General features: G+C 39.7%; 1 protein-coding gene across 1 annotated transcript in view; it reads right to left on the bottom strand.

Moving 5' to 3' along the window:
- Rgs20 (regulator of G protein signaling 20) overlaps positions 1-20,049 on the bottom strand; it is a 135,332-nt gene extending 115,283 nt beyond the window's left edge. Inside the window, exon 1 of the mRNA XM_052716371.1 lies at positions 19,712-20,049. Within this exon, the coding sequence (XP_052572331.1) occupies positions 19,712-19,876 (165 nt within the window). The 5' untranslated portion in view covers positions 19,877-20,049. The remainder of the gene's footprint in view (positions 1-19,711) is intronic.
- Between the last annotated feature and the right edge of the window lie 4,810 nt (positions 20,050-24,859).

Here is a 24,859-nt window from a genome sequence, read left to right as displayed (position 1 = left end):
AAAGTCTTACTTCTTTTTTGCAGTTTGTATTAAAGGGATGCTTATTACATGACTTTTTAGGTACTTAATAAAAAGGTATTCTCAAGTAATCAAACTTCGGTGAGTGACAATTAAGCCTTGGATTTTACTAGATGGGAATCACACAATGCCTGAATTTCTATGGTGTGTCACCATTTGCTGTTCTTTGTTCCCTTGTATTAGAAAGGAGCCCAGGTGGCTCTGGCTCCAGGGAGCCATTATTGCATTGCCATGATGTGCAGAGCCGGCTGCCATGAAGCAGCAACTGAGGCTGGATCTTAACTTGGGGAGAAGGAACTTAAAAATGTAGTGAGGTCTCTGCCCCACCCCCAATTTCCTAACATCCAAAAGCCCTTGTAATTTCATTTCTGATGGAGGAGCCAGGCAGAGTTGTGACTTGACTTTTGGCCAAGACTGCTTAGAAAATAAGAACCTAGCAAAGTAGAGAGGGGTCATACCATCACCAACAGAATTTCCCTGTAATCAACAGAAGCCAGTGACAGACGTTATCAATAAAGTGTGAAGACTGTAACAATGTATCAAATAGTTAAGTAAAATATGACCAAGGAAAGAAGGCACTGCTTGAAAGAAAGGATCAGTGTTTGATACCAACTTCCCTCAGTTCTGAAGGTGCAGCTGATTTGGACTAGGATAGAGTGTGGTTCTGAGGAAGGGCTGAAAATAGTTTCAAACTCCTAGTCGCTCTCCATGTAGCTCTATGTTCCTGTGTTCAGGTATCCTTCTGGATCTACCTGACCTGCCATAAGAGAACAGAAAAGCTTCACAGAAACCCCATAACCCATCCACGTCCTATAAGGGGTGGGTAGTCTATCACTCTAGACCCTAGTTGGGAGGATCCATCCACACATTCTTTGCTAAATATAGAGTGGATAAGGAAGGTGCATGGATTTTTCTTTTAGTTGTGATTATAAAACTTATGAACAATAGAATCAAAATACAAGAAATGAAACATCCAAGCCAGGACTTGGTGTGATATGAGCAAGACAATTTTAAGGTTTTCAAAATTTATGGAATAAGCAAGAATAATTGACCCAGGACTAGAAACCACCCCCTCTGGACCAGCTTTTCTTTCCTGGGGATCTGAGGTGAGAACATGGGGGTGGAGAAGCTGGAACATTTTTGGTGTTGTCTTTTGAGCACCTTCCACATACTCATGAATTCAAGCCTGGCGTCATCAGCCTCTTGTGTCCTGGTTGATTATTTTTATCTCCTAGTTATATGAACTTTTTTTTGAGACAAGGTTTCATTGTGTATCCCTCATTTGCCTGAGACTGTATAGACCAGCATAGCCATAAAATCCTCCTGCCTCTACCTGCCTCTGACTCTCAAGTGGCAGCACTGAAAGTGAGCATCACCATGCCTTGCCATTCATATGCATTTTAAACAGGTAATTTAAAAAATATTTCTAGATTATATATCTATGATTTTAGTTCATTTGCAGTTTTATTTTGAGTAAATATCCTTAGATTGATCTGTCACTTGAAAATGAATCCTGGAAATTTTTATTGTTGCAAATTCAAAATTATAAGCAAAATATATTTTTATGGAAAAGCATGGTTTGCTATATAAGCAATGTCAAATTAAATCAAAGTTATTGTCTATGATTTGAGCTCCATATTGTATATGATTTGACAATGCATTTGATTAACTTTAAAAATTCCTTTTCCAGTCATTTTAATAAAGTTGCTATAAAAATCATCCTGTAGCTAGAATATGGCATATATCTGGCATCCTGCTGTGGGATGTTCTGTATGGCAAATGTGTTGCTAATTAGTCAATAAATAAAACACTGATTGGCCATTGGCTAGGCAGGAAGTGTAGGCGGGACAAGGAGGAGAATAAAGCTGGGAAGTGGAAGGCTGAGTCAGAGAGACACTGCCAGCCACCACGATGAGAAACAGCATGTGAAGATGCCAGTAAGCCACGTGCCACGTGGCAAGGTATAGATTAATGGAGATGGATTAATTTAAGCTGTAAGAACAGTTAGCAAGAAGCCTGCCACGGCCATACAGTTTGTAACCAATATAAGTCTCTGTGTTTACTTGGTCGGGTCTGAGCTGCTGTGGCACTGGCAGGTGAGAGAGTTTGTCCTGACTGTGGGCCAGGCAGGAAAACTTTAGCAACAGCATCCCAGCACTTGAGAAATGGAGGCAGGAGGATCAGAAGTTCAAGGCTATTTTCAGTGACACAGAGAATTTGAGGCCAGCCTGGGCTACAAGAGAACCTGACTCACTACTCCCTCAAAATGAACTATTCTGTGTAAGTTTTGAAAATAAACTTCTGAGTGACTTAATTTTGATCTGAATTATGTTTATTCACAGGATGAAAGAAAATGACTTCTCTGCAACCTATATAAAGTTTATTCATGAAGTTCCCAATAAAAATTTATTTATATCACACTGTGCAGTTTTCTAAGGTGTTTGTACTGATCTTATTGTAAGATTGAACCTAAAGGTCCCTAGACAAGTACTCTACCACTGAACTATATTCCCAGGCTTTTTGTTTGGGTTCATGATTTTATGATGCTAACTGTTACAGTGGGAAAGGCATGGTGTCAGCTTCCTCTGGTTAGGACAGCAAGAATTTGGGGATTTGCTTATACCTGAGTGGATCAGGACACAGAGAAAAGAGTGTGTTGGCATTCAGCTGGCTTTTTTCTTTTTCTTTTTTTCCTATGTTTGGCAACTCAGCCCACAGGATGGCATCAGTCACAATCAGTTAATCCTTTCTGGAAATCCCCTCAGACAAACACAAAGGTGTGCCTCTTTGGTGATCCTAAGTCCAGTCAAACTGATGGTGAAGATTAACCATCACAGTGTCCCAATCAGAATTTCAAATGGGATTTATAGATGTTCAGATTGTGGTTTCATTGGAGGGTGTGGTGCATGTTTGTGTGCTAGTGTTTCCTGGTACCTTGGGCTTCTCTACATTTCCAGCCAATTCTGTAATTAGATTGGCTAAGGGCCTAGTTTGGTCATGGAATACCTGTGAGTGAAGCCATGGGACCTACCTCCCTAAGATATCTTAGGTCTTGTTTGTTACTGTAGAGCAATATAGCTTCCCTTGCAGACATACAGGTTGTCTGAGTTGGGTTCCCCCTTACTACATTTCTGCTGCTAACACAGAGTACTGTAAACTAGATAATTTAAGAAGAAAGGAAGTTTACTTGGCTCACAATCTCAGAGACTAGTAAATTTAATAACATGGCCCTGGCATCTGCTGGGTATGCTGTATTATGGTAAAATATAGAAAGGTGTGAGCAAGCTAGCAAGAGAGGGTGGGGGAGAGCCAAGGGTACTATTGTAACAAACCTCTGTTGTGATGATTAACACACTTCTGTGACAAGAACATTACTTTTGATGGCTACACCTTCATGACCAACCACTTCCTGTTAAGCCCCATGTCCTAACAGTGTCACCTTAGGGATCAAGCCTCCAAGATGTGGGGAACACACCCAAACCATAACAGCAAGCTAATTTGAAGATTTAACATCTGGCACCTGCTGTTTGTCAATAAAGATGAATCTTTTTGTGATTCATTACAAAATCATTCACTAAATTTTATGAGACATTGAGAAGGTTGTCTTTTGCCATTCACTTTTGAATTGATCACCATTTTCATTTATTACTGCAAAGGCATTGACTGATATATTAGATACCGCATCAACTTAAAGAATTGTCTAGATAGCTGTGGAACAATAGTCTCAGAGATATAACAAGAATTTCTTATGACAAATTGAAGTATTATTTGACTTTATTTTTAATTTGTTTATCCTTAAAACTCTGTTTTCTATTTTGTTTTCACTTAAACTATACCAATTTTGTGTAATTATGAGGTGCAGTATGTTTTTATACATAAAAACATGTTAAATGATTAAATCTTTAAGCTTATTAGCATGCTTCATCTCACCTACTTGTGGTTTTGGGGGGATGGAGGATGTTTAAAATTCTTTAGTGTCCTTTAAATAAGCAATTTATGATTATTAACTGTAGTCACCATACTATGTAGCAAAACTAAAACTCTTTTCCTTTGTCAAAGTGAAGCTTAGTGCCCTCTTCCCCAGCTTCTCTTCTTCCCCATGTCACATGGCTTGTCCTGGGTTCTGTGAGCTAGAACTGAATAACTGAAGACCATTTTTTTCTGTTCCCAAGCCTTTGTTTATGTTGCCCATCTGAGGAAAACATTGTACGCATGGTTATGGACAGCCCAAGGCCCTGGGTCTGCAGCCTATTGAGCACATCCATCTCTGGCTCAATTGGAAAAACCTTCCAGTAAGTCCTGGACTGCTTGAACCTGTGCAGGACAAAGAGGGCAGACCGAACCCCAAGAAAACTCACTAAACAGGTTCAAGAATGCCAGAAGAATTAAGTTAACTACTATGAAGTTATTTTCTGTTGCTAGACTTTTCCTGCCTGGCCCACAGTCAGGGCAAATCTCTCTCACCCGCCAGTCCCAAGCTGCTCAAACCCGATCAAGTAAACACAGAGACTTATATTGGTTACAAACTGTATGGCCGTGGCAAGCTTCTTGCTAACTGTTCTTACAGCTTAAATTAATCCATTTCTATTAATCTATACCTTGCCACGTGGCTTGTGGCTTACCGGTACTTTACATCTTCCTTGTCCTGATGGCGGCTGGCAGTGTCTCCCCCACCCAGCTTCCTGTTCTCTCAATTCTCTTCTCTGTTAGTCCCGCCTATACTTCCTGCCTGGCCACTGCCAATCAGTGATTTATTCATTGACCAATCAGCAACACATTTGACATACAGACCATCTCACAGTAATTTTCAGAGGACTTTTAGAAAGAAAAGACACAACTTTGTGTTTAGTTAACTCACCATTTCTCAAGAAGAAGTAGAATGGAGTATTATTGCCTTCAGAACACATTGATGGTGAGTTCTTGGATGCCACAAGGATAATTGCTTTCTTGCTAAGATAATTTTCCTGTCTTCTTTCTTCAATGTTTTTCTTACACGAAGTACTATCATTTTAGTAGTTGCCCTTGGAGTCCTCAAAATTTATTTTTCATCATTCACCACTTAAAATATCAAAATTTAGCTCAAGGAATCACTCAGGGCTGGAAGCATTTAGGACCACAGTCCTGGAAAGGTACTAGAATGAAGTGGAAATGATGCTGAGGAAACAACTCTCTTGTCTTATCCCTGATTATATTTATTACTGGGAAAGAATGCACTCACAATAGACACACACACACACACACACATAAATCTGTATTCAGATATTAAGGTCTCACCAGACTAGCTGTAATGTTGTCTTTCTTTCTCATGTCTCCTACCTTGGAAGACTGCTGACCCAGGATATATCTGGCCTCTCATTTGTACTCTTTGTCATAAAAGAAAGTAAAACAATCTGATGAAGATAGAAATATGAGAGTGTATGTCGATACACTGATTGTGGGAGTATTCATTTTATAGTAAAACAGTGCCTTGTTAGAAAATTTGTAATTAATTCATGTAGGAAGAGTCATTGAGAATGCTGTATTCAAAAGTATAAGATCTCAGTTTACCTTTCTTCTTTTGAAACAGTGTCTTGAATTTGTTATGTAGCTAAGGGTGGTCTGAACTCCTGTCTCCACCTCTACCAAGTGCTGGTTTCACAGTTGTTTAGCATTTTCTTCTGAGGCTCTTGGCAGTTGGCCAGGCATGGTACCCCACACCTTTAATTATGATACTCAAGAGACAGAAGCAGACAAATTTCTATGAGTTCAAGTACAGCCTGGTCTACACAGTGAGTTTCAGGGCAGCCAGGACTACACAGTAAGACCCTATTTTATTTTATTTTATTTTTTTTTTTATTAATTTATTTTGCAATACAATTCAGTTCTACATATCAGCCACGGATTCCCTTGTTCTCCCCCCTCCCGTCCCCCTCACCTTCCCCCCAACCCCCCCCCCCCCCATTCCCATCTCCTCCAGGGCAAAGCCTTCCCCACAGACTGAGGTCAACCTGGTAGACTCAGTCCAGGTAGGTCTAGTCCCCTCCTCCCAGGCCGAGCCAAACAATCCTGCATAGGCCCCAGGTTTCAAACAGCCAACTCATGCAATGAGCACAAGATTAAGACCCTATTTTAAAAGGAGGAGGAGGAGGAGGAGGAGGAGGAGGAGGAGGAGGAGGAGGATAAAAGGAAAGGGAAGGGAAGGAAAGGAAAGAAAAGAAAAGAAAAGGGAAGGGAAGGGAAGGAAAGAAAAGGAAAGGAAAGGATAGGATTCTGGACATTCTAACGGGGGCCTCATTAAGATTCTGGAAGAAAAAACTCAGAAGTCTTAGGAAATACCTGAAATTAAGGCTCTCCTCGCTTAAGGGTATATAAAGAGCAAGGGCTGCAGAGGAGATGCACAGACCAGCCTGAAGGAGACACCTTCCAATCTGTTCAGCTGCTGCAAGTCCTGCAGTAAGCTGGAGGGGCTTCAGATGTCACAAACTGTCTCTCATACTGGTGTGAGCTTCTGGTGATGCTACTGTGTTTGAGTTGTTCTTGCTCTGGTATGTGATGTGGAGGCCAGAGAAGGACATCAACTGCTCTACCTCATTCTCTAGAGACAGGGTCTATCATAAAACAAGAAGCTCATCTATTTCAGATAGGCTGGCTGCCCAGTGAGCCCCTAGAATCTGCCCATCTCTGCCATCTAATGATGAGGTTACAGGCACATGGAACCATGTTCAGCTTTGATGTGTAGGGTAGGAATTCAAATGCAAGGCTTCACACTTGCACATCAAGTACTTTTACTGACTGAACCATCTTCCCAGTCTAGTCTACTTTCTAAATTGCTTTTGGCAACTATCAGGTTAGCACTGAAATCAGTCAGAAAACCCAGATTCATGTCATCACTCATCTGATCTCCCATGTGTAACCAACTGTATTTCCAAACTTGTTTTTTAACTTCTAAACCTGGTCTGACAGCCTCAATCTACTGACTTAATGAAGTTGGGCAAGGATTCAAATGAAAGGAACAACCAGAAAAGCTACAATAATAAATGTAAGCAACTAGCATGTTGGCAACATCAATCTAACCTGCCTGTCAGATTTTTTTAACCTTTTATTCTGCAATCGGTATAAATTTACAAGAAATTGCTTTTAAAAAGTGCATTGTTGTCATTCAATTTAACCCTATGAAGACTGCATAATGACAGTTTAATATCAAAACCAGGAGATCAACACTGGCACAGTTCATATTGGCTACACAGATTTCTCATGTTTTACATGCACTTTTGTGTTTGTGAATATGCGTATGTTGCTATGTGAGGTTTTATCACCTGCTAGACTTGTGGACCAGCTACTACCATCAATAAGTTTCACTGCAAGGCTCACACTAAGCCATTCCCCACCTATTTCTAGCTATACCCACTGCTTTCCCTTCATCTCTAATCTTGGGCAACAACTAATATCTTCTCCATCTTCATGATTTTATTCCAAGAATGGTATATAAATGGAATCATACAATATGATCTTTGGGAATTAGCTTCTTGTCATTCAGCATTGCTTTGAGCTCTGTAAGAGTTGTATTGTAGCAAATGTTGTTTCCTGCCCTCACTCGCCACTGACAGCCTCCCGCACTCCCACTGCAGCCCCACAAAAAATGCTTCCTCTACCAATCATCTTCCTGATGAGACAAGTGTACTGGGCACTGACTCATCATCTCACTTGGCCCTATGCCAAAGATATAGAATTTGTTACAGACGCCTGAGCCTTCATGCTTCAAGATGTGGACATTTCAGCCAATGCTGTAGCTGTTACCCATAGGGAAGAACATTGCTTATTGAACAGAGTTGGGGAAACACAAAAGTTATAAAGATGGGGTCACTGTTGCAAAGTCAATTGATTTAAAGGCTAGATACAAAAACACTAGATACAAAAAAAACCTGCTCGAGATGTTGCCAATAACACAAGTGAAGAGGCTGGGCACAGACCACCATTGCTACTGTTTTGGCCTGTTCTATTGGCCAGGAGGACTTTGAGAAGGTCAGCAAAGGTGCTAGCTAGTCCAGTGGAGATTAGGAGAGGTGTGATGTTGGCTGTTGATGCTGTAATTGCTGAACTTAAAAAATAATCTAAACCTGTGACAACTCCTGAAGAAATTGCTCAGGTTGCAGTTTCTGCAAATGGAGACAAAGACATTGGAAACATCATTTCTGACGCAATGAAAATGGTTGGAAGAAAGGGTGTCATCACAGTAAAGTATGAAAAAACCCTGAATGATGAATTAGAAATTATTGAAGGAGTGAAGTTTGATAGAGGATATATTTCTCAATATTTTATTAATACTTCAAAAGATAAAAATGTGAATTCCAAGATGCCCATGTTCTGTTGAAGGAAAAGAAATTTTCTCGTGTCCAGTCTGTTGTACCTGCTCTTGAAATTGCCAATGCTCATCTGAAGCCCTTTGATAATTGAGAAAATTCTGCAAAGTTCCTCAGAAGTTGGTTATGATGCTATGCTTGGAGTTTTTGTGAACACGGTGGAAAAGGGGATCATTGATCCAACAAAGTTTGTAAGAACTGCTTTACTGGCTGCTGCTGGGATGGACTCCTTGTTAACTACAGCAGAAGTTGTAGAGACAGAAATTCCTACAGAAGAGAAGGGCCCTGGAATGGGTGGAATGGGAAGGGGTATGGGAGGTGGTATGTTCTAATGCCTAGAATAGTGTTTTGCCCTTATCAATGAACTGTGATGGGAAGCTCAAGGGAGGTTCCTCATTGATAACTTCAGAGAAGTCACATGAAGAAAATGACTGAAGAGAAAGCTGACTGATCATAGTAGCCATCAGTTGTTGATTTCTATTGGCAATATATAATGGTTTACTGCTGTCATTGTCCATACCTACAGATTTTTTATTTTGTATTTTTAAATAAAGATGCTTGCACATTCCTCATACTGGGTGCAAGAGCCATATACCAGTGTCCTGCTTTCAGCTTAAATCTCTGAGGCATTGCTACTGTTCTTGCGTCACCAGATGAGAAGTTCAGAATCAGCCTTTCTGTGGAGAGTGAGAATATTTGTGTTTAAAGTAGAAAACTCTCCAATTACGCAACAACTTTTGTGTAATAAACATTTTGTTTAAAGTTAAAAAAAGTTGCTTCCTTCTGGCTGCTTCACAATATTCCAAGATGTGATGTACTGATGTATCATAGTCTGTTCCCTCATTAATTCTTAAAGGATTTTTTTGAAATATTGCAAATAAAACCGCTGTAGAATTGTATAAGATGTGTCTGAATATGATTTTTCCATCTCTCTGGAATACATGTCTAATAGTGAAAGTACAGGAAGAGGCATGTTCAGTTTCCTAGATTGGCTGTACCATTATAAGTCCTCATAGTATTGTGTGAAAGGTTGGGTTTCTCTGCATTGTTGCCAGCATTAGGCAGTATCACTTTTTAGTTATTCTAGCTAGTAATATTTTGTTAAGATTATGATTATAATATTTATCCCTTCCCTTTCCTTCCTCCAAGCCCTCCCAAATACCCCTCCCTGATCTCCTTCAAATTCACGGCATCTTTTTCACTAATTTTATTGCACGCATCTATGTATTTGTCTTAGTTACTGTTCTATTGCTGTGAAGAGGCACAATGACCAAGTCAACTCATACAGCATTTAGTTGGAAGCTTTCTTATAGTTTTTGAGGGTATAGTAGTTTGAATGTATTGGCCCCTATAATCTCATAGGGAGTGGCACTATTAGATCTGTGGCTTTGTTGGAGTGGGTATGGCCTTGTTGTAGGAAATATGTCACTGTGGGGGCCGGGTTTTGAGATCTTTTGCTTAGGTTTTGGTCAGTGTCACAGTCAAGTGACTTCCTGCTGCCTGCAAGATGTAGTTTTCTCGGCTACTAGAGCACCCTGTCTGCCTGCATGCCACCATGCTCCCCATCATAATAATAATGGACTAAAGCTCTGAAACTGTAAATGAGCCCCCTCAATTAAATGTTTTCTTTATAAGAGTTGCTGTGGCCATGGTGTCTCTTCACAGCAATAAAAACCCTAACTAAGACAGAAGTTGGTACCAGAGACTAGGGTATTGCTGTGATAGGCCTGATCATGTGTTTGCTTAGAGAAATTTGGACTTTGGTACTTTGGGTTATGAAAGCAGTGGAATGCCTTAAGTGATGCTTAATGGGCCATACTAGTAGGAGCATGAAAGACAGAGGTGTTCAGAGTTATTTGAACTGTCAGGGGCTCACTCAAGAGGTTTCAGAGGAGGAGAATGTTAGTACATGGCCTAGAGACTCGTCTTGTGATATTTGGTGACAAAAGTGGCTGCATTTTGCCCTTGTCTGAAGAGTCTGCTTGAGGCTAAAGAGAAGAATTTTGGATTAATTCCATTGGCAGAGGAAATCTCAAAACAGCCTAGTATATATGTTGTATGGATACTAGTGTTAACTCTAATGAAGATTTCTAATGAAAAGGAGCAAGCTGAGCAGGGTAAATTACAAAAAGCAAATTTTGAGGTGAAAAAGAGCACCAGGAAGTAGAATGGAGCTAAAGCCTGTGTTCAAGGAGAGAAACAGATTAAGGAGTGGAACAAAGGGAGTGGTGACCTCAGGGCGAGATCACATCCAGCTAACTTTCAAACTCAAGAGCTTAGAGCTTGGTGTGGTGGGGAACTCCTTTAATCCCAACAGTGGGAAGGCAGAGGCTGGCAGATCTCTAACTCTGAGGTCAGCTTAGTATACAGAGCAAGTTTCAAGACAGCCAAGCTTAGGCAGTGAAAGACAGACAGTCATGAATATGTAATTGAACCAGGGGGCCATGTTCCAGCCCCAGCAAGCAGCAGAACTTGGCAGCTTTGGCCATGTGGTTTTGGCTTTAGAGTTAAGGATAGAAGAAAAGAGTTATGGAATAAAGTTGCTGAAGCCAGGCATGAACAGGGGTGTCCTTGAATGGAGGCCTAGTAGAGAGGCCATTGTGTGACACTGTGAAGTCAAAGCCTGGATTGCCTTGCAGAACCCAAGATGTTGGAGATGGCCTAGTTGTGGGATACCACAACTAGGAGAGCTGCTAACAGGGAGTGGAACAAGCCCAAGAGAAAGAAATGTGTTGTAGTCAACAAAGCTGAAGGGAGTTGGAGATGTGGAGAATGTTCTGACATCAGACATGGAGATACAAAATTTGGAGTTTGCCCAGCTGATTTTCCATCTTGCTTTGTATTTCATCACTATGCTCCCTTCCCTATGTTTTGGAATGATAATGTATATCCTGTGCCATTATATGTTGGAAGTATGTGATCTGCTTTTTTATTTTGATTTTTACAGGTGATTATAGTTAAGAGATTGCAAAATCTCAGAAGAGACTTTGAACTTTGGACTTTAAAACATTGTTGAGACTATTATAGACTATGGGGACTTTTAAGTTGGAACAAATGAATTTTGCATTATGATATTTTTATAAGCTTATGAGGGCCAGGGAGTAGAATGTAGTAGTTTGAATGTAATTGGCCTTGTGATATTTTGGTGAAGAAAGTGGTTGCTTTTTGTCCTTGTCCGAAGAGTCTGTCTGAGTCTAAAATGAAGAATTTTGAATTAATTCCATTGGCAGAGGAAATCTCAAAACAGCCTAGTATATCTGTTGTGTGGATTGAAATGTGTGGGCATGGCACTATTAGGAAGTGTGGCTTTGTTGGGGTGAGTATGGCCTTGTTGGAGAAAGTGTGTCACTGTGTGGGCTGGGCTTTGAGGTTTTGTTTCAGCTTCATTCATTGTCACAGTCAGTTGACTCCCTGTTGCCTGCAAGATGTAGGTCTCTCAGCTACCACAGCACCATGTCTGCCTGCATGCCATCATGCTCCCTGTCTTGATAATAATGGACTAAACCTCTGAAACTGTAAGCCACTCCAATTAAATGTTTTCTTTATAAGAGTTGCTGTGGTCATGGTGTCTTTTCACAGTAATAAAAACCCTAGCTAACACAGAAGGTTAGTTCATGTCATCATGGTGTGGGGCAGACAGGCATTGTGATGAGGCAGTAGCTGAAAGCTTTAGGTTCTGATCCACAGGCAGAAAAAGACACTGGATCAAGTTGTTGACTTGTAAAACTTCAAAACCTTCCCCCCCCCCCCCAGTGATACACCTTCTCCAATAAGGCCACACCTCCCAATCCTTCTCAAACAGTTCTACTAAATTAGGACCAAACATTCAAACATATGAGCCTATGGAGTACAGTCTGGTTCAAAACCCTACATATATACATATATATTCCTAAATGCAATCCCTTGAGTTTATATAATGTTACTTGTATGTATGTCTAAATTTCCAGTACTAGGCATGGTATCCTCTTGTTGAGTGGGTCTTAAGTACAATTAAAGAGTTGTTGGTTACTGCCAAGGTATCTGTGTCACTACTTCATCCATAGGGTTATTGTGATATACTAAGTTATTGATGTGGCTTACAGATGTCATAGCTAGGTAGGACTGTTGGTTGTTTCCCTACTTTGGAAGCGTTCATGGCATCCTCTGGTACCATGAAAGCTAGTCCTCATGGAGGGGACATTCAGATCACTTCCAGAACAGGGATCTCTGGTTCTTGTTTCTGAACTTCATGGTGTCTTCAGAAATAGGGACTTAGGCTGTGGGATGTCTTTCTGTACGCTGTGAATATGTGTCGCTTTGATTGGTTGATAAATAAAGCTGCATTGGTCTATGGCAGGGCAGGATGGAGCCAGGTGGGAAAATCCAAGAGAAAAAGTGAAAGGAGAAAGGAGAGGAGATGCCAGCCTGATGTCTAAGAAGCAACATGCCAGCAGACTGATAATGCCACAGTGGGACTTTGGGGCCAGGTGAGACCTGAGAAAAGCTACATTTTGACACCCAGACATGGTAGCAAGAATTTCCACCCAAAACCCGAGAAATCTTTAAAAAACGATTCTAAAATGGATCTAAAAACAGCTTCCTAGTTGTGTTTCTCAGGCAAGCAGTGATATAGAGACACCACGGTGTGCAGGCCTGACCTTCAGCTTGGTGGATTCCTGCCCTGGTATCCAGAGGTGTCTCAAGCCAGGAGCATGCTGTGTGGCAGATTTAGCTTTTGCTAGTACAGACCAAAAAAAAAAAAAAAGGTTTCTGGGCTACATGCTACTTGTTGGAAGCATAGACCCACTGCTTCCCAGAGTTGGTGGTAGGCTTACCTCTGCTGTGTTCAGAAACTGAGGTGGGCAGAGTCAGCAGTCAAGGCTGTCACTTTGGTCCTAGCCACGCTGCAGTTTAAAACAATGGTCAGAAGGTATAGACAATCATAAAGAAGAAATATATAGTCTTAAAATAATAAAATAGGCCTTTAAAAAGAATAAAGTAATATAAAAAATAAGCCACATAAAGATGGAAATTACACAGAAAGCCTGGATTATATTGTCTTCGGGATTTTTAACTGTAGAAAGACATTTGATTGTAAAGGCTACACAGTTAAACCAATATGTATATTTTAAAGGTGTCTTGACTTCAAAATTTGAGTCTAAGGATATGTTGCTTTAGAAAGGAGGCTCTCCTTTTGTTTCCACAGGAAGCAAGAGGCTATGGATTTGTTCCAGGTTAAGATGGATCAGATTTGATCAAGAGAGACCTCCTAAATCTTGACAGGTGTTATCTATGAACAAATAAGTCTTCCTAGGACTTGACCATTATTTTGAATTTTCTCAGGTTCCCCATAAGATTGCCAGCATCCCAGCCAGCAGGAAGTAATATGAGAAGCTACATCCAGTTTCCCAAAATACTATTTATAAAGGTTTATTTTTATTTAAAGGGGGGTTAATTGTAAATGCAATCTCTTTCTAAAGAAGAAAAAGGGATGTAGATATGATAGATAAAAGGGTAGATTATTGAATCTACTTTTAAAGAGCAACAACTTTTTAAAAATGTTTTACATTGCTATGGATTTTAGTTTATTGGTATAAATTTAAAGTTAATTTTGTTATAGTGTATGTATATTTCTACTCTTGTTTAAGGTATTCTGTTTATGCAACTCATTTAAAATTATAATATATAATTAAGAAATACAGATTAATTAATCTATGATAATAAACTTATAGTTGTTAAACTTTTTAGGTATATAAAGATATATTTCAAATAGGTAGGTAATCTTCAAACACCTCAAAGATCTACAGAATATGGCATTTAAATATTTTAAGAACTTAGACTTTTCTGGACACTGAGACATGTGTCCAGACATGGCAGCACCAATCTACTTCAAAAAGATGATGGGCATTGAAGAAACTCCATATAGAGTTTGCTTTATTTATGGTAAAATGTAGCCATTTGGGCAAGAAACTGCTCTTGCCTGGACTGCTTGACAATATGTTGTATAAACTAGACATGCAGGACCCATGAGAAAATGACCACTAAACTTTGCCTAAACAGGGCGAGATGGTCCTTCTGGTCCCTGCTTCACAGAAGATACTGCCAGACATTCTGCAGGACACAGAGGAAAATGACTGATGAACTTTGCCAATAGGTGAGACAATCCTTCAAATTTCCTGCTTCACAAAAATGTCTGCCAGAGACTCTACACCTGTAGGCTGAAGCTGGATGCCCCAATGTTGCAGAAGAACTTTGGATGACTGTCCAGGCAGCCAGCTGTCTCTGTCATTCTAGATTTTTGGAAGTTGCTTACAATGCACTTCCTGTTTACTTAGGTAATATTATATCCTTCTGGGGTCTTTGGTGGAATTGAATACTAGATAGATATAATTATAACTTCCCTTAATTATGATAAAAGATAAATTAGATATAAAACTTTAAACTCACAAAAATAGGATAGATGATAAAATATTTTCTTTAATTTTGCAAATAGAAATGGACTAGATATTGTAACTATAATTCTTGCTTGATAGCTGTTTTGTTATATGTAATTTTACTATGTTAAAGTTAAAACTTTCCTTTATGATTAGACAGAAAAAGAGAAGCACACAGGATGAGTGCACAGGATGTCTTTCTGTACTCTGTGAATATGTGTTGCTCTGATTGGTTGATAAATAAAGCTGCATTGGCAGGGCAGGATGGAGCCAGCTGGGAAAATCCAAGAGAAAGAGTGAAAGGAGAAAGGAGAGGAGAGGAGACACCAGCCTGCTACCCAAGGAGCAGCAAGATACCAGCATACTGGTAACACCACAGCCATATAGAGAAATGTGGGACTGTGTATCTGGGTGGGACCTGAAAAACTTATGGTTACAGACTTACCTTCGTCCACTGGGGGGAGGGGTGGCAGTAGCCAAGGGCAACAGCAATAGGCTGTATGTTTTGGGAGTCCCTTAGACATCTCTGGCCAACAACTCAAAAGAGGACTTCTCATGTCTAATATTGGGGTTTTTGTTAGATGGTCTTTGGCTCTTGGAGGGAGTACCATCATTCCAGATAAGAAAAATTCATTCTAACTAAATATGTATATATACACTAAATTCTGTGCCTTACAGGTTTTGGTGGGTTTTTGTTTTGTTTTGTTTCTGTTTGTTTTTTGTAAATAGTTAATAGTTTAATTCCTTATGGCTTTTTCAGGCATTCTTTTTTGTGTACTAATATTTTTATAGTTATGTTTTTTCCATTTTAGCCATTCTGTTAGGTATATAGTATTTTTTCTCACTATAGTTTTAATTTGCTGTGTCTGTGGCTGATAATGGTGGACATCTTTCCATGTATTTATCTGTCTTCTTTAAATGCTATTTGATAAACTATCACTTTATAGCTTTTTTCTATATTCTAGTAAGATTGTTTTCTTTTTCTAAGTTTTTTAAACTCTACTTGATACCAGGACTTCAATAGATTCAGGCTAGTGGTTGGTGAAATATTCCCCATAAGCTCATATGTCTGAAAACTTGGACCCCCATGTGATAACACTGCTTTGGAAGGTTGTCGAACATTTAGGAGATGCAGGATTACTAGAAGTGGGTAACTAGGGATGGATCTGAGATTTTATAGCCTAACCTTACTTCCTGTCCATGTTCTGCCAAGATGTGAGGATGTCAAGAGTTCAGGTTACACAATCCTGCTACCTTGGAGATATCTGCCACCATCATGCCTTCCCCACCATGGTAGACTATATCCCCTCAAACTGTAAGACAAAACAGACCTTTATTGGCGTTTGCTAGGTTTTTGTTACCACAATAAGTAAAGTAACTAATTCAGGAGGTTTACAGATTTTTCCTTGCCATTTTAAGCTCATCTTTCCATACTTTTTTTTTCCAAGACAGGGTTTCTTGTGTGTGTGTGTGTGTGTGTGTGTGTGTGTGTGTGTGTGTGTGTGTGTGTGTGTGTGTGTTTAAAGTAAAAAGGCAGGGTTTTTTTTTCATTAAGAAATTTTCTACTTACCCTACATATCACCCACAGATCCCACCTCCTCCCTCTTTCCACCCCCCAGCCCTCCCTCCCTAGCCACTCCACATCCCCCCCAAATCAAGGTCTCCCATGGGGAGTCAGCATAGCCCAGCACACCGAGCCTAGGCAGGTCCAAGCCTCTTGCCGCCGCACCAAGGCTGCGCAAGGTACCACTCCACAGGCACTGGGCTCCCAAAATCCTGCCCATGCAGACAGGGTTTCTTTATGTCATCCTGGAACTCACTCTGTAGACCAGGCTGGCCTCAAACTCACAGAGATTCACCTGCCTCTGCCTCCCAAGTGGTAGGATTAAAGGCGTGTACCACCACCTGGCCATCTTTCATACTCTTAATAGAGGTTTTTGCAGACCAATTTAAAAGAATTCTGATAAGGCACAATTTATTGACTCTTTTTCTTTTTACTAACTATGTTTTTGAGGTCCACATTTTTGCCTAGTGTTATATTCTCTCTCATTTTTCTTCTAAGTGTGTTATGGTCTTCTGTACAGTTGCTTGTGGTCCATTTTTGATGAGTTTTTCTGAGGTGTGAGGCTGAGCTTGAGGAATTTTGAAGGGTTTTCTTGCTAACCCCTCAGCATTAAGCTCCATTTTGCCTGTGTTCCCCTTTTCTATATGTATGAGTTATTATAGTTTTTTTCAATTCTTAGAGATTATTTCATGTCTACTTTAAATTTTGCTCCTTCCTTTTTCAGTAATTTTTACCCTGACTGATGATATCCTATCTCTTATTATTTTACTACCAAAATGATTTGAAAAAATGTAATCATATATGTATTCTATGTTAGTCTTACACAATGCTGATAATATGACAGTATATTTGTTTTTCCAATATATTATAAATTAATAGAGAAGAGATGATATGTTTTTCCCTATCTTTTTTAAATTCTCCATAGTACCTAGTCCAAAGTTTTGCAGATAACAACAGTTCATTGATTTGAAGAATCCATATAATTGAGTATACCAAACTTTCATTTTCTAGGGAGAGACATGTATCATCTGTACATTCAAATAAAATATGGAAAGTTTTCTTTAAAGACAAAGTGGGGCTAAAGGGACAGTAACATAACAATGGGACCACTGACTGCTCTTGTCACTGGTTGCTATAAAGGTTGGAACCTGATTATTCAGGGTAACAAGGTCAAGAAGACAGATTGGACTGCTCAGGACCAACAGTGTGCAGGGGGTTTTAGAATGTTGTCTGAAGATATCCTGGTGATTCTTAAATTCCTTGACATTCTGTTTTCATGTGATTCCACGTAAAACACATTCATTACAGACCTGAAACTTTAATAGCACACACATATACATGTATATATATATAATATTATCTGTATTATATAGTTATATAAAGTTGTGTAAGTATCCAATTGCATACACAGTTGGCTTTCTTTATCTAATGGTTCCATATCCTATACATCTGCATGTTTGGATTCAACCAACCACAGTCTAAGAGTTATATACATATGTATTATATAAATAACATATTTTAAATTGCTTTTACACTGAATATGTGCAGTTTTTTCTTGTCATTTCTAAATAATTCAGAATAATAATTCTTTGAATAATATTTTTGTTATTTTAAGTATTATAAGTAATCTAGATATGAGTTAAAATGTCCTGGATTATATGCATACATTATACAAATACTATACCATTTATATAGAGAACTTTGAACATCTGATGGTTTTCATATTAGGTGAGTCCTATAACCAATCTCCCCAAATACAGAAGGAAATACACACACACACACACACACACACACACACACACACACACACACACATTTGTTGTCTATTTTTTCAGAGTATCATCTAATTTATAGCTTGGAGAAATCTCTTTTGAATATTGCTTACTTTTAGATACTTGCTAATGAAGAACTCCTAGTTGGTGGGTTATAAACAAAGGAAAAGAAGACAGACATGAAAGACACAAAATGGGGCTGGACGTAGATCTAGGTGGAGTTAAGTGGACGAGTTGGTGGTAAATATGATCAAAATACATTGTATGAAATTCTCAAAGAATTGATAAAAATGTTCATTAAAATAAATAAAGGACTCCTACACATGATACCCTTTCATTTTGGTTTCAGTTCAGTTTCATCTTAGTGACAATGCTCAGCCAGTTGTGGGTGTGCATTTTTAATGACAGGATACTAAGGCTGGAGGCTTTAGAGTTTGAGGCCAGTTTTAGCTACCTAGTGAAACCCTACCTGAAACACCCAAAATGACCAGCTGATCAAATAAACCCTTGTTTTAGTTGATGACCATGATAGGAGTGGCAGAAATTCATAGTCTGCTCTCACACATCAGAAAATTAAAATTATTTCTACAGAAAAAGATTCACAATAAACTTATTTTCTTTTAACCTTTCTTCTGCTTATGTCAACTAGTTAAAATAACATCAGGGGAAAGATCTGGAGAAGGAAGTACAGAGTCTGCCACATAATGATCAGGATATAAGCCATGACTAAGGGACAGCTGAGTTTTTCAGTGCTGACTAACATATTTGGACAGGTTTTCTGTAGGTTTGCAATACTTATTCCTGAACTCTGTCAACTATTTCTTTAATATTGACACAAACCCATTCCTTTCCCTACTAGTAACCGTTAAGAGATACTTCTATAAATAGTCAAGAGGATTTGCAGTCTTACACTGTACATTCTGCAAAGAAACATACAACACTGAATAGGAAGAATGTCACTCTGGAATAAGATGATCTAATGGCAGAAACTCACACTTAGGAAAGTCACTTTAGGAAGCTATACATTTTAAAAATAGCATCTCTTAGTTCTTTCATATTTCTATGTTCCTATAGAAATTTATTGTGATTCTGTAGTAATGTTTTAGAAAGAAGTCTGTTTTTTTACTTCACAATTATTTGGCATATAGTATTTATGTCAGAGAAAATATTCAAGTGTTAATAGCAATAACTAAAGAAACTAAGTACAGGATTTCTGCTTTTAAAGACATCTCATAAAAACAAACAAAGAGCCAAAGCTGTGGGATGTGTCAGTGGCTGAGCACCTGCTTAGCATGCCTGAGGCCAAGGCTTCAGTCTCAAGCACAAAAGCATAACAAGTAAACGAACAACCACAAACCATTAAACAAAACACGAACTCAGACAAAAAAGCAGTGGCAATGGGAAGCTGTTTAGGATGGAGAAAACTGGACATCAGGTAAGTTTCAAGTTTTTACGTTGCCTGTAGATTGTTTCAAAAATATTCTTGATAAATCTTCACTAATCTACTGTGAATAATGATACTAAAACTGGCTGCTGGCTTTATATTCTTTACAGATTAAGCTTTTCCCTGGCAAAGTCAGTGGGGGATTGTGAAGATCATCTTACCTTGACACCAGTCCCGGCCTGAGAGTCTTTATTTTCTGTGTCTTGGTAAACACTGGGATTATAATCTCTTTGTGCTCTGAACAGGGGCAGCAGTTGTGCCCAGGTAGCTTGCCTGGGAAGATGCTCCTCCAGGTACTCTTGGTTTCCTTGGGAAAGGCTGGGCATGTTTTTCCAACAAGTACCTCACGAGGATCTTGTCATCTGGTTTTACCAACACCAGTGGATCCTCTTTGTTCTTCGGTTGGTTAATGCTGGGCCGTGTCTGCGTATGCTGGGCACCTTCCTGAAAAGCTACACTAAGCAAAGCAAAAGGCTGATCCTTTCTGTGGATCAGTAGTGGCTTATCCACTTATCTTAGCCTTTTTTCCCAGGTGGAACTGCTCATTGAGTGTGTATGTCATGACTGCCCTCTGTAGGTGGGAAAGTAAAGTTTCTTCGTTAAACACTGGGCTACAGCATTGTGTTTCAAGTGAGGACAAGCTGAACAAAAGGCAAGCAAACGTGTTGTAAATGCTATCTGAGGGCACCCCATGCCACTCACAGTACCTTTCTGATTTTGCCTCATGCCTTTGTGCCTTTCTGAAAGCAACGCCCTTCAGACCTCCATGAAACCAGTGCTGCTGCTGCTGGCTGCTGCTGCTCAGTGGCTGTGTCTGTACAGGGAGGAGCCTCATCACAGAGAAATGTCATAAAGTGAAACTTGGATTCATCTGCAAGTGGCTCAAGTATAGAAAGAAGAAAAAGTTGTTTTTTTTTAAAAAAAAAACATTTATTATTTTAATTATGAGTGTGTATATTGGTTTTTTGTGGGTGTGCACCTGTGTATGTGCCCATTGTGGCCATACGAATCTGACCTCTTGGAGTTGGAGTTATTGGTGGCTGTGAGGCACTAGATGTGGGTGCTGGAAATTGAACTTGTATCCTTTCGAAGAGCAGCAAACACTCTTAACCATTGAGCCATCTCTTTAGCCACAAGGCATACATTTTTCAAGAATGTTTTCAGTCTGAAATCATGGCTGCAGAGCCAATGAATATGAAGTACAAATATATATGCACTGTGTTTTTGCTCATTACACATGCCTTTTGGGACCAAAGATGTAGTGTTATGGTGATATTTTATTTGTATTAAAATGTTATTTGTATGTTAATAAATAAAGTTGCTCGGGGGTCAGAGCTATTAGCAAGCCATAGGAAAGCAGGGCAGTGGTGGTATACACTTGTAATCCCAGCACTTGGTAGGCAGAGCTGGGTAAGTCTCTGTGTGTTCAGGGATACAGCCATTATTGGATACACATGCCTTTAATCTCAATACCAATCATGGAAAACCTAGAGACCTATACAGACAGGCTGTGATGAGGCGGTCATGTGGTTGGGTTTACAACCAATGAGAAGGCAGAACAGGAACTCTATATAAAGACTTTAACACAGGGGTAGCTCTGGTTTGGAGAGGTAGGACCACTGCAGGAGGAAGGGTAAGGTTTTAGCTCTTAGCTCTGACCTCTTGGCTTTCTTCTTTGCATTGGTTCTGTGTTTCTTATTTAATAAGAAGGTTGGTTACATCTACATTTGGCGCCCAACGTGATGAGAATCCATTAAAAACCGCTTGGTTTGGCTTGGTGGCAGGTCCGGTTTCCGGCCTGGACGGCCCGGCTCCCTAGCTCGGGCCCAGGCCTGACTGACCCACAGCTGGAGCTACTTGCAACTGCTACATACAACTCAGGCCTGCCCTGCTGAACAGGGCCCCTGCCTGTAAAGACAAGGCTTGACTCTGCTCAAGCGGCTACGCTTTCTCTCTCTCTCTCTCTCTCTCTCTCTCTCTCTCTCTCTCTCTCTCTCCCCCCCCCCCCCTCTCTCTCTCTGGATTCACACCTTGAACATCAGGTGGCTGTTTTGAAATTCCATGGGATTCTACTGTTCTACCCAGACTTGGTAAGTCAGTTAACATATCTATTTAAAAGAGATTTTTTTTCTACATTAAAAAAAATGGACTTTATGTGTACATTGGAAGAAAATTGGGCTTTGTTTGAAATTTTAGGCACTCTGACAATGGAACAACTATATGAAAAGATTAATATTGATCAAATTATTCAGTTTATTACTTTTCTTATCCTCATTTTACTATTTAAAAAGATAGTCAATTTAAGTGCCAGGATAACAGTCTTAGAAAAACTTGTTAAACCAGTAAAAATGAATTATAGAGAAATTCAAATTCAGACAGAAGAAATAAACAGTGAAGTTGTTTCAAAATTGGATCATAAAGTTACAGGAAGACAGTTTTCACACAATCACCCTTAATTTATCCGGTAGCCATACAGCAGCTACCTGATGAAGAGAATGAACAAAATACTTGGGTGCCAGTTAAAATGTTAGACTTATGAAGATTTAAGGAGGCAATAGCATCTTATGGCATGCACTCCCCATATGTAAAGCAAATGTTAAACACCTGGTCAACTTGTAATAGGATTCTACCAAAGGACTGGCGGGAATTGGCACAGGCTGTTCTTGAACCCGGACAAAATCTCCAGTGGAAAATGTGGTTCAATAATGAGGCTAAAAATATAGAAAAACAATGGAGGGATAATGGAATACAAGTCTGCCAGGATCAGCTTATTGGAGAAGGCCAATATGCTTCAGTACAAACACAATGTTCATATGATGTCCAAACCCTAGTTCTATGTCGAACGGCAGCTTTGAATGCATGGGACAGAGTTGAAGAGTCAGGAAAAAACTGAGTAATTTACAAAGGTTATACAGGGCCCAAAAGAATCTTTCACAGATTTCTTACAAAGATTGACTTCAGCAGTACAGAAAATGGTCCCGAATTCAGAGGCTAGTCAGATAATAATTGAATCTTTGGCCTTTGAGAATGCAAATGCAGCCTGCAAAAGAATAATCAGGCCGTTAAAGGCAAGATCTGCACCTTTGGAAGATTGGATTAGAGATACAGTTAATGTTGAGGCTTATGACCATGATGATATGTGGGTAGGAGAAGCAATTTCAAAAGGTTTGAGAAATGTTAGATGTTTTGGATGTGGAAAGCAAGGACATTTGAAAAGGGATTGTAAACAGGTCATTCCTAGAAATAATGTTTCTTCAAGGAACACTGGCAACAGAATGCCCCTTCCTTCTGGAGTATGCAGAAGGTGTGGTAAGGAAAAACACTGGACCAACGAATGTAGATCAACAAGGGACAGACAGGGTAATCCTCTGCCTCGAGCTTCGGGAAACTCCCAGAGGGGCCTCAGGCAGGCCCCCACAGTAAATCCAGTTCAAACCTTTCCTGCAGTTGTAGAGGAAACCCCTACTCAAAGCAACTAAATAACCAAATACCTATTGGAATAAATCATGTTGGTCGAGATGATGAAATAGGAAATTCAGGAAAAAACATAAAGAAAATTTTTTGGCAAACTTCTATTAATGAACAGAGACCAAAACTAACAATAAAAATAAATGGTGTTTTGTTGTCTGGTCTGGTAGACACTGGTGCTGACATTACCATAATTGCACCAGAATTTTGGCATCCAACTTGGCCTCTTCAGGAGGTAAACGTTCAACTGTTAGGAATTGGGACATTATCTCGAGTGAAACAAAGTGCAAGATGGCTTGAATGTATAGGTCCAGAAGGACAGAAAGGAAAATTAAAACCATATATGGCTAACATAGCTATGAACCTGTGGGGTCAAGACTTGTTACAACAATGGAATACTCAGATTAATATCCCTCCAATCTCAGAAACAAATCATAAATTAGTTGCTGTGGGATGTTCTGTATGGCAAATGTGTTGCTGATTAGTCAATAAATAAAACACTGATTGGCCATTGGCTAGGCAGGAAGTGTAGGCGGGACAAGGAGGAGAATAAAGCTGGGAAGTGGAAGGCTGAGTCAGAGAGACACTGCCAGCCGCCATGATGACAAACAGCATGTGAAGATGCCAGTAAGCCACGAGCCATGTGGCAAGGTATAGATTACTGGAAATGGATTAATTTAAACTGTAAGAAGAGTTAGCAAGAAGCCTGCCACGGCCATACAGTTTGTAACCAATATAAGTCTCTATGTTTACTTGGTTGGGTTTGAGCGGCTGTGGGACTGGCAGGTGAGAGAGATTTGCCCTGATTGTGGGCCAGGCAAGAAAACTCTAGCTACAAATGGTGTCCAATGTGGTCGCAAGAGTTTCCACCTAAAAACTGAGAAAAAAGATTCTAAAATGGAGCAAAAAACAGCTTTCTAATTGTCTCTCTCAAATGAGCAGCAGCTGCCAGTTTGAGCTACTGGTGGGTTCCTAGCATGCACGCTTGACCTGCAGTATGGCGGGAATGAGGCCTCTGCAAGTGGCACATTAAGCTGTGTGGTAGATTTAGCCTTTGCTAGTACAAAACAGAAAAAGAGGTTTCTGGGCTACACGCTGCTTGGATAAAAGCATAGAGGCATGATAGCTCCCAGAGCTGGTGGTAAACGTACCGTACCACTGCCATGTTGGGAAGCTGAGGTGGGCGGAGCCAGCAGCCACAGCTGCTGCAGTTTAAAGCAACAGATTCACAATAAGACAGATTTAGATGTAATAGTTTACAATGTGTATAAAATATATGTAGGCTTGAAAGAGACAAAAAAGGTGATATATACAGTTATATAAACACATAGTTTTAAAAAATAAAGTCTTTAAAGAGACAGTAAAATTAATATAAAAATAAGCCACGTGAAGATGAATATTACAAAGAGAATCTGGATTGTGTTGTCTTTGGGATTTTTAACTGCAGAAAAACATTTGATTGTAAAAACTGTTGAATTATGCCAAAATGTATGTTTTAAAGGTACCTTGACTTCAAAATTTGGATATAAGGATATGTTGCTTTGGAAAGGAGACTCTGCTTTTGTTCTCACAGAAAGCCAGAGGCTATGGATTTGTTCCAGATTAAGATACATCAGGTTTGACCAGCCAAGACTCCCTGAAAGGTCTCCGATGATACCATGGCTCAGATGATCCAACATCCAGAATGGTTTGAAGGCAACTGGCTCAGACGATACACTCTCATGGACTATTCCATAATCCTAAAATTTTCGTTGTGTCCCCATAAGATAGAGCGCCCCCCTCCAGCAGGAAGTAGTAAGAGAAGCTACGCCCAAATTCCCAAATTATATGTAATTTTACTT

The sequence above is a fragment of the Peromyscus californicus genome, unplaced genomic scaffold (assembly GCF_007827085.1).
Source record: "Peromyscus californicus insignis strain IS unplaced genomic scaffold, ASM782708v3 Scaffold_5__1_contigs__length_169319896, whole genome shotgun sequence".
Lineage (NCBI taxonomy): Eukaryota > Metazoa > Chordata > Mammalia > Rodentia > Cricetidae > Peromyscus > Peromyscus californicus.
The sequence above is the reverse complement of the archived record's forward strand: the minus strand, read 5'-3'. Positions and strand labels throughout refer to the sequence as shown.